The sequence below is a fragment of the Saccostrea echinata genome, unplaced genomic scaffold (genome assembly GCF_033153115.1).
Source record: "Saccostrea echinata isolate AGI-Se365-2 ecotype Australia unplaced genomic scaffold, CSIRO_AGI_Sech_v1 ptg000025l, whole genome shotgun sequence".
Classification (NCBI taxonomy): domain Eukaryota; kingdom Metazoa; phylum Mollusca; class Bivalvia; order Ostreida; family Ostreidae; genus Saccostrea; species Saccostrea echinata.
In genome coordinates this window covers 3961039-3971376 of record NW_026889774.1, presented here as the reverse complement: position 1 = coordinate 3971376, position 10338 = coordinate 3961039, and the positions used below count along the sequence as shown (strand labels likewise).

The 10338-nt window shown below is 32.4% G+C and overlaps 1 protein-coding gene across 1 annotated transcript; it reads left to right on the top strand.

Moving 5' to 3' along the window:
• The first annotated feature begins 2929 nt into the window (after nucleotides 1-2929).
• Nucleotides 2930-9464, top strand: LOC133192444 (uncharacterized). Its single transcript, XM_061328451.1, has 3 exons — nucleotides 2930-3001; nucleotides 3191-3235; nucleotides 6829-9464. The coding sequence occupies exons 1-3, from the start codon at nucleotides 2930-2932 to the stop codon at nucleotides 8680-8682; spliced, it is 1971 nt and encodes a 656-aa protein (XP_061184435.1). The 3' UTR covers nucleotides 8683-9464.
• The last annotated feature ends 874 nt before the right edge of the window (nucleotides 9465-10338 follow it).

Below are 10338 nucleotides of genomic sequence, written 5' to 3'. Positions count from 1 at the left end.
AAGACAAATGAAAGCCACTATTAGCCAGTGGAGTAAGAGATATTTGACACCTATTGGGAAGATAACTGTTCTTAAAACTCTTGTTCTACCTCTTTTAAATCATATACTAATGGCTATTCCCAACCCATCAGAAAACTTTTGGAAGGAACTTGAAAAATTATTTTTTTCATTTGTATGGAATGGTTTACATCACAGAGTGAGGAAAGATGTCTTAGTGAAAAAATATTAGAGAAGGTGGACTAAAAATGATAAATCTTAAAGCTTTCACTGCATCACTTAAATTATTTTGGATGAGACAGCTCACTCTGTCAGATAAAGGTTTACAAAACTTTTTACCTAATATTGATTTGATAAAAATATTAACATGTGGCATTAAATATATTTAAACTATCATGAAGAATTTGAAAAACAAGTTTTGGAAAGATGTCTTTGAGGCTTGGACTGTTTTAAATGTTAAATATTCTATTGACTGTAAGGTTTTAGGAGACGTACCGATTTTTTATAATCCTAAAATTGTCATTGGTGAGAAAGCTATTTATAATAAGAATATGTATGACCTGGATATTAGATTTATAAATGATCTTATAGATGATAATGGTTTCTTTTACAGTTATGAGGGTTTTTGTGATATATATCCAAAAATGTTAAGCTCAACTTCTTAGAATTTGCAGGTATAATACATGCTGTAAAAGCATGGATGAAAGCAATGAGCATTAATGATATTATTGCAAAATTACCAAACCCATTAATTTTGTCTAGGACTCATATTCTTTCAAAGTGTAAGAAAGCAAAACAGTTTTATGAAATAATCAATGTTAATGATATTGAACCCACTGGGAAAACAAGATGGAATGATATTTTTGATTTGGGGAAAAATGAATGGAAGATGATTTTTAAACTTCCTTTTAAAATTACAAAAAAAATAGTAAACTTCAATGGTTTCAATATAGAATTTTAAACAAAATACTTGGTACAAACTCCTATCTATATAGAATTAGGAAAAGAGATGATAAATTATGTTCTTTTTGCAATGTGGAAGAAGAAACAATAATACATGTTCTATGGGAATGTGATAATGTACAAACTTTTCTTAACAGTCTTGAAGTATATTGTGAGCAAAAGATACGGCTGCAACTTTCAATCACAAAGCAAGGTTTTATTTTGGGGTTTCTAGGAAAAAAACAAAGATATTCATAACTGGTTGGCCTTGTGGATAAAATACTACATTTATACAATGAGATGTTTAGGAAAAAAATTAGATGTCAGACCTGCAACTTCACATATTAAACTTTTTTATAAAACTCAGAAATATTTATCATACAAAAATGGAGACAAAGAGGTATTTAAGGGGGCCGACTGGGGTTCTTATTGCGCAATACTTCGCGCAGCACAGTAAAATAAAGCGTATTTACTCTTTTAAAGCAACTATTTTTACATAATTTATAAAAATTAACAAGATTAGGAAATCTCAGGTTAAAAAATCTGATTTATACGTTTTTAAATAACTGATTTTTTAAAGGATTTTTCAAATGATGGGTAAATAGATGTCGTAATAGTGTGTTTTTGACGTTATGAATAACCAAAGTTCTCTATGAGGGGTCATTTCTATGAGGGGTCATTTCTTATGTCATAAAATAAAATGTATAAAATAAAATAGATGTTCTTGAAATCGAGAATTTCAATTGAGAATTTCACAATCATTTTTTTATTTTTTATATAAATCTGTGGTATCTGTCATGTTTTGTAGTACTCCATAAAAACGGTGAAATATCATGAATTTTGACATTTTGAGATGCCCCCTCTGGAAACCAGACGGTAGAATTTTGTGTTTCTTGCATAAAATGTACAATATAGTATTACTCATCAAATAATATAATTTGAGCAAGAAGTCTATAGTAGCATTTGCATAATTTGCTCCGAAGTGCGAAAAAATAATATTTTCCTATATAATTCTATAGTAAATGTACCTGTATTTTGAGATGGTACCTTAAAAATAATCAGACGGTAGATTTTCACTAAACTTGGCATGCATACTGAAGTCAATAAAGGGAAAATATGGTATAAAACTAAAGAGTTTCTCTATAGTAGTTTTCACACAATAAAACCCCAGTCGGCTCCCTCAACACCAACTGGAATCAATGGAATCAATTGCTTTTATAAATCTGTTTTGTTAAAGATAAGAATCAGTCTTATTCATGTATTAAATGAAAATTGAAATACATGATAATATGCCAACTCTCTCTCTCTCTCTCTCCCTCTCTCTCTCTCTTAAAAACCACAGTCTGAAAAATGTTAAACTTTGTATTATATCATATCTCTCTCTCCCCTTCCTCCTCCTCTCTCTCTTAAAAACCACAGTCTGTAAAAATGTTAAACTGTGTATTATATTATGATATAACAGATTGTGTATTAAATAAAGAATTAAAAAAAATCAAATTTATAAGCATATAGTAATTAACGGATTTAATAGGATCTATGAGGGTACCTGTATCACAAGTGCATCAGGTTCTTTATGGGTTATAACCCATGTATAATATTTATTGGATCTACAGCTTTTCAAAACTGTATGATCCTCATGTGAAGATTGAAGATTGCCAAGGGCACTAAGCATTACAGTATTTTGAGAAAATATATATCTTTTGCTTCTTCAATTGACCAGGGACTTTTCTTCCACCCCACTTATGTGTTTTGAATGGTAAATTTACAGCAGAAAATTAGTAGTTCCTTGAAAATGAGAATTATGACATATTTTTTTCTGAAATTGTACTCTAAAAAGATTACACTCTATAAAGTATCTGAAATGAGTGATATTTGTTACCACTGTAGTATTTATATATACAATGTATTTGAATGTAACCAGGTAATTATTAATAATAAGTCTGATTTTTTAAAGGATGTTAGACCACACCATGTGCCAATTCAAAGGAGTATGACTGAACAACTTGCAGATCTTACAACAAACATGACCAGTGCCAGTGATGATGTGATGGAACCAATGGAGGTAATCATTAAACTATCAGAGTCATGAAACTTGAAAATGTTTACAGAAACCGTAAAAATTAATTCAAATACCCTGGGTAGGATATATGTTTCTGTTTCATTAAATAAATATATGTATTACAATGACAATTTTAGATATGTGTACTACATTGACAATTGTAAATATATATATTACAATTTCAATTTTCAGCTTAACAATGTTGTCCTAGAGGAAGTTGAACTGGATATGCATGAGGTATGTCTTTAAATTTACCTCAGCCAAAGGCTCAACTGAGCTTTCCTGATTAAAATTTGTCTGTTGTCTGTAATATTGTTGTCATAAATTAAACTTTTCACTTTTATCTTGTTAGTCAGAAACACTTTGCAGATTTAAACCAAATCAACTAACATGCCACAGAGTATCCTTGGGTTCAGTGAAAAGTGAATTTAATTAATTCCCTTTATTTCAAAGTAATTTTGGTTAGAGATAGGCTTTGGGATAAGATTTATGCTTGAATCTTTGTGGACTTTAGAACAATTTAATTTTGATTTTTTATTTTTAAGCTGAATTATTTTTTCCCCAATTTAAGTGGTCAAAATGATCAGACAAGCTCTTTTACAAGGGGAGATAAACAAAATATTTGGTAGGGTATTTAAATATCTCAAGAATCACTTAACTCAGAAAAGATGAGACTTATTTGAAAACTTTCAAAAATGTGTAAGTTTATGGCTTCAGAGGTTGTGTGGGGCCATAGAAGGAGATCAAAATTATACATGGGAATATATAGAGGAAAAAAATGTTTAAAATTAGTTTTATCTATAGATTTAGCAGCAGGGCCATAATTAATCATATTCATATATGGAATCACCCAATCCCAAACAAATTCAGCATTACACCAGATGAAGTGGAAGAACAGCTTTCTAGCATAAAATTTTCCAAAGAAAATAACAGCGTACACCCAGTTATGAGATTCTTTTATATAGAAGCTTTCTATCCGACCATCAACAATGAGTAAAAATTAAAGACAAGAGGCCCAAGGGCCTTAACAGTCACCTGAGTGTAATACAACAATTTAGAGGATCCATAAGGGTGATCAGGATCAACAAAATAATTAGTCTAGTATTCATTAACACCTCATAAATTATGTTCTTATCTGTTCCCCATTTATCACTATCACCATACAGTATATTAACAAACTATAAGTGCTTTTGTACTATTTTAATCTCGTGTTGAAATTTCTTACATTGGCCACACTTGGTCTTTGTCAGATGAACATTTACTAAGACAAGTTATTTTTGCCTCATTTTATTTATCTATTACTCACAAGTCTACCTGATCATTAAAACTATGAAGGTACTTTTTGTATTATACAATAGAAATTCTTGCATAATTCTCTTATTCTATTAACCTTTCAAGTACATTATTTACAGTGATTAATTATTAAAGGTATATGGCAAAGGGGAATAACTCCTCTCAGTAGGATACAAATTAATAGAGCCCTGGCCAGGACCAGAACACCAGAGCCTCTGACCCTGGGACCAGAAGTTTGCTCATCATAAGTCATCACTTTGTTTATCTGCTTAACACTAAGGAGCAGACAGGATTATTTAATAGAATTAATGCATTTTCAGTATATTATCAAGAGCCCCACCCTTAAACCAGCACATCTGATGCAGGGGTCATAAAATTCACTACTCTGGAAGAAGCACTCTTGCTCATTATAACTATACACTTAGCTTCTTTGCTTTTTAACCAGAAGCAGAAAAGAATGTTTTCAAAGAAATTTTGCTTTTTCACTATATAATCAAAAGAGCCCCAGGTGACCTAATAAAAAAATATGAATGGTTTGAAATTAATGGAGGAGAGCATCAATGAACATTGTGCAGCCCAGAATTATTCAACCACATGGTGTCCAACCTTTAAACAAGTACTGTTCCATATGTTAAGTATGTTGATGATACAACCTTTGCTGAAATACGTTTAAAAGGAGCACCGTCAGAGTTACAACAGCAGATAAGATCATAGAGTGGTCCAAGAATAATCAACTCTAAAAATAAAAACAAAAACAAAAGAACTAATGAACTCATTTAGTAAGAAGCAGGAGATTTCTCATTTGTTCATTTAGGGTTAAGAAATAGAATGAGTAAATGAAACCAAATTATTTGGCATAATGAATAGCGACACCTGAAGCGGGATGCACATGTAAAATACATTGTAGAAAAGCCTCTAAATGACTTTTCTAACCTTTGCCAATTAAAACTTGCAGGCTTAAGTGAAATTGAATTAATTCAAGTGTATTGTTAAAGCACTCATAACTGAGACCTGAGTACCAGTCTGTGGGTATGTGTGCCCTGCGTGGTCAACTCACTTGCCGAAACACCTTATCGACAATATTAAATCTATTCAGAAAAGGGCTAAGAAATAATCAAACTAAGTGGCTTTGAAGCTGCCTTTAAAGATCTTCATGTAGAACTCTTCAAGACCTGAAATTCTTTCCCTGTCCTTCTTCAAGTATTTAGGAAATTGCTCAGACCAATTACATTGCCTTTTACCAGCATCTAGTGGAAATATGTCCTTCGAAAACAGCCCGCTTACAGAATACCTAATTACAAGACCAATCAACACGAAAACAATTTTATTCCATGATGTGCCAAAAAAAAAAAAACAAAAACAAAAACTAAACAAGCATTAATAGTCAGTGTGCAATAACTTTTTAGATGTAAATTATTTTTTAATATTTCAAAATATCTTATCTTTTAAAATTTCAGTATATCTACAAAAATTTTAGTGTGAATAATTTTATGTGTTTCTTATATAATTTATTAATTATTTTACAATATATTGATCCACATAAAAATTTTATCTTTAAACTGTGATTATGTACTTTCAACTGTCTAGTTGCCAAATAAATTATTATTATAAAATATAGATTCAAGTTTTTCTAAATCAAAACCCATCAGGGTAGGTTGGGGTAGGGCCAAATTAGGCAATCATCTTCTGACCAGTACTGTACTGTATTTAACTTTGTTCAAATCATTGAGTTTAGGAGGGGTCAAAGTTTAATTTGGAAATATTAAGGGGAAAATATTAAGGCATTCAAAGTTTAGAATTTTTCACTCATATGGAGATGCCACTATTTGCCAGTGAATGGATTCAAATTTAGACTTGTACTTGTCACTCAGGTCTGTTGAGCAGTAATGGATCTTTCTCGTGCCAATATCTATTGTGACAAGGGAGCTCAGTTTATCCAAAAGACCGGTCTATACACCCCGCAGTGGGATTTGAGCCTGCAACTCTGTGACTCTAGAGCAAAAGTTTTGATCACTTCACATTGCAGGCAATTGAGATATATTAGTGGATCTGTGATTTATGTCCTTATTCTTTAACTTGAATGCTCTTTGAGTAGTCTCACTCTTTTTTGGAATCAATAAAAATAAATTGAACAAGAGCACTGCAAAGCAGAGCATCCCCTCACAAAAAACAGATTGATCCTGATAGAGAGGGGATAAGAAACTGTCAGCTAAAAAAATTCTTTTTAATATAGTATTTCTATTCCTATAATCCTTAAATACATACATCTTTTTCACAAAGATTTATTGACCTTCTTAATATACATGTATGATTTCTTTTTCTTTATTGATTTTTCCCACCAAGAGATTATGATAACTATACATGAATATTTTTGGTATGTAACAAAGAAATCCAAAATCAAATATTTGAGCAATGTTTCATCTGACCTTCAGTTTATCCATTATCTAAAGGTATTTCATTGAAACCAGTACAATCTGAGCAGAATACAGTTCCTTAAATTTTGCCTAACATGCAACTGAAATGCTCATGTAATTTACATTGACATTGGTTTCTTTCAGGCTGAGAACTTTAATAAAATCTTGAAATCATACAGTGATTCTGATGTAGAGTTTGAGGAACAAAATAGATATTTAGCATCTTTTGGATTGCAATGGAATGCAATTGTAGGAGATGGTAATTGCCTTTTCCGCTCCATCAGTTTTTCTTTGTATGGTCATCAAGACAACCACCTCCATCTCAGAAATCTCGCAGTGGACACACTTAGAGGTAATATGGTTTTTTTTCAAAACTATTTTCTTCAGGACACAGGTACACCAGAAGAGCAAATCAGTAATTTAGGTCAACCTAACAGTTATGCAGGACAGGAGTGCATATTAGCACTATCTATGGCGTTAAATATAAATATTCTTGTAACTCTTGGTGGTGATGTGCCGAATAACCAGGTCTCCACTTATGAAAATACTTTTTCGCAAGGTCAACCACAACAAACCATTCATATTGCATGGCGAAGAGCAGGGGGCGGTCATTATGAAGCTGTGACAGAAATAGATAATGAGAATCCAGAAGTAGATAGGTCAGATCCCATTGTCATAGGTCAGGATCATAGCAATACAAGGCCATGGCTCACTGAATTCTCAAAGCCTATCAATATGGAGAATTTCAAGATCGTGCCCCCTCAGTCTCTAATATCTACACTACATTCTCATGTAAAATCTGAGGAGGCAAGTGTAAATCTTCAGGCACAGAAGAAAACTGGTGCAAAAATATGCCCAAAATGTAAAGTTACATTTAAAAAGTCAGTGAACTTAAAAAGTCATATTAAAAAATTCCACTCATCTCCTATTTCATCTCTTTCAGAAAACACCAAATGTAAACTTCAGCCCTGCATGATATCCTCATGTTCAATGAAGTTTCGAACCATAGATCAACTTTTGGAGCATGCTATAAATGCACATGATGCAAATATAAAAGTCGAACATCTTACCTTTGAAAGTTTCGCTATCTTTTCAGATTTTCGCAATAAAGAAGAGATGTCATCTAATTCAAGATTTGTAAGGAGGTCAAGGTCACAAGTAAATAAGAAAGGAGGAAAAACCTACTCCTTAGTTTGCCATCGTAATGGGCCTGTTTTACCCCACAGAGCAAAAGGAGTCCAGCCCAAGACACCCAGAAAGAACAATAAAGGGCATTGTCAGATCAACAGTTTATGCCCTGCACGTATGTCTGTTAGTGAGATGGGAGATGGTAAAGTTATGGTAAAGTATGTAAAGTCTCACACTCACTCACTGTCATTTGAACAAACAAAATATTTACCAATTCCAGATAGCTTAAAGTCAGAAATTCTCAACATGCTTGCCCTCAAAATTCCTATCAACTGTATAAGAGACAAAGTACGTGAACATTTTAGTGATAGAGGTAACAGGGATAATTTAGAGGAACTAAAATACTACCATCTTATTGACAGAAAGAAAATTCATAGTTTAAAAACAAAACTTGCAGATCCAGCCATTATTCAAGATAGTAATGATGCTATATCAACTTCTTTAAAGGTGGAAGCCCTGCGAAAAGAGTTCTTTAATCCAGTCCTGATATTTAAACAACAGGGAATTGAAGATCCTTCCAAGAAGCTGGACAAAGAGGACTTTATTTTAGCTACGATGACAAAAGAACAATTGAATATGTACAAATTATTTGCAAGTAGAATTTTATGTATGGATTCAATCCTCAAGACAAATAGTTACTCTTTTAAGCTCTTAACTCTGATGGTACCTGATGAATTTCTCAAAGGTTATCCGGTTGCATTCTGCATATCAGAGAGGATGAAACAACAATGTCTCTCTTTCTGTCTTCAGTTAAAAACCTGTCCCCTGAAACCAAAGTCAAGGTTATAATGACTGATGATGATAATGCAGGATGGAATGCTGCACAGTCAGTCTACGGATCTGATTTAAAACATTTCCTCTGTATGTGGCATATTCAAAGGTAATGGATTAAAAATATCCATAATCATTTTAGAAATGATATGCAGAAGACAGAGATGTATTGTTACCTTTGTGCTTTGTTGCAGGCAAAATCAGAAAATGACTTTATTAAATACAAAGATGCATTGGTTTCTAAACTTCACAGCTTAAATCCCAATTTCTTAAAGTATCTTAATGATCATTACTTTAATCGCCCCGAAAAATGGTCATTGTGCTATAGGAAAGGAACTGAGTATGGCAATGTTAATACCAATATGTTTGTAGAAAGTTTTCATAACCGGTTGAAAACTATTTACTTCTCAGGAAAGCGCAATAGAAGAATAGATGTGCTATTGGACACCTCACCTTGTTGAAGATAGAAAATGATCATTTTATTAGACATTTACAACGTTTCTCTTATAATAATCCTTCAGATGAAGATTTACGTATTATAGATAGGCATTGAAAAGGTTTAGAAATAGATAATACTAAGGTCAAACAAATTACCAGCTCTGTCTTTTAATTAGAGTCTGGACCTGAAAACTATGTAATAGAGGCCATACTGAGTGATTGTTCTCAAGAACACTGCTACAATAACAATAAGTGTAAAATCTTGCCTTGCATAAATTTATGTTATCATATGTATAAATGTAGCTGCAATGATTACCACAATGGTCATATCTGTAAACATATTCACAAGATTCACTCTCTCTCCAGGAACATAGAAACTCAAGAGGACGATTGTATAGAAAACTAGAAACTCATTGCGAGCAATGAGAGGTCTTCCGTCCGATTCTGAAAATATAAAAACGAAAATTAAAGCTGAAAAAGTGATAAAAGAAATTCAGACACTGGAGATTTAACCCTGGTTTTCAGAGTGAAAATCCAACGTGCTAACTATTAAGCATTCATTTTTTTGCATCACTTCCTGTCACGACCGGGAATAACGGCGATACAAGATTTTCTCACGAATCAAATAAACTAATGATTGACTATCAGTCCTGAAAATTTTAGACTTCAGTCGTTTATTGTTGCCGAGCAATATTGTGAGAACAAATTCTAATTTTGAGGACAGGTAAACATGCGACCGGAAGTGAATTTTATAAAAATCTCTGACTTTTCTCGAGACATTTGCAGTATCTACAACATACATAAATTATTTCAATTACTTTATCGATAAGCAATATTTATGAGAAAAATAAATATAAAAATAACGTAGTTTATCTCCTAAAACCGGAAGTTGACGTTTTTGTTTCCGGTGGAATCTAACATATTTCAAAGCAGCGAAAGAGATGCAATAAAGTGATGAAAGTTTTAATTCAAAAAAGAAAAGTTAAAATTTTTGATTTCTTTGAACACTTCCTGTGACAAGCGGAAGTGACGACTGACGCGTTTAACCCAAATGGTTTCGCCTACTCCTCAAGATCTATTATTCATAAAAGTTTGGTGTTTCAATCTTATACCTGTTTTTGAGATCACGCTCAGGCAACTTCTCATTTTGAGGACAGGAAAACACGCGACCGGAAGTGAATTTTCGAAAGATATTTCAGATTACTCTAGACATTTGCACTCTGAATAACATATTTA

Excerpts from the sequence above, each read along its gene's own strand:
- LOC133192444 (XM_061328451.1), top strand. The coding sequence starts at position 2,930 with ATGACTGAACAACTTGCAGATCTTACAACAAACATGACCAGTGCCAGT. Across the intron at positions 3,002-3,190 it reads ATGTGATGGAACCAATGGAG|CTTAACAATGTTGTCCTAGA; the intron begins GTAATCATTAAA and ends TTCAATTTTCAG. Across the intron at positions 3,236-6,828 it reads TTGAACTGGATATGCATGAG|ATTGACATTGGTTTCTTTCA; the intron begins GTATGTCTTTAA and ends CATGTAATTTAC.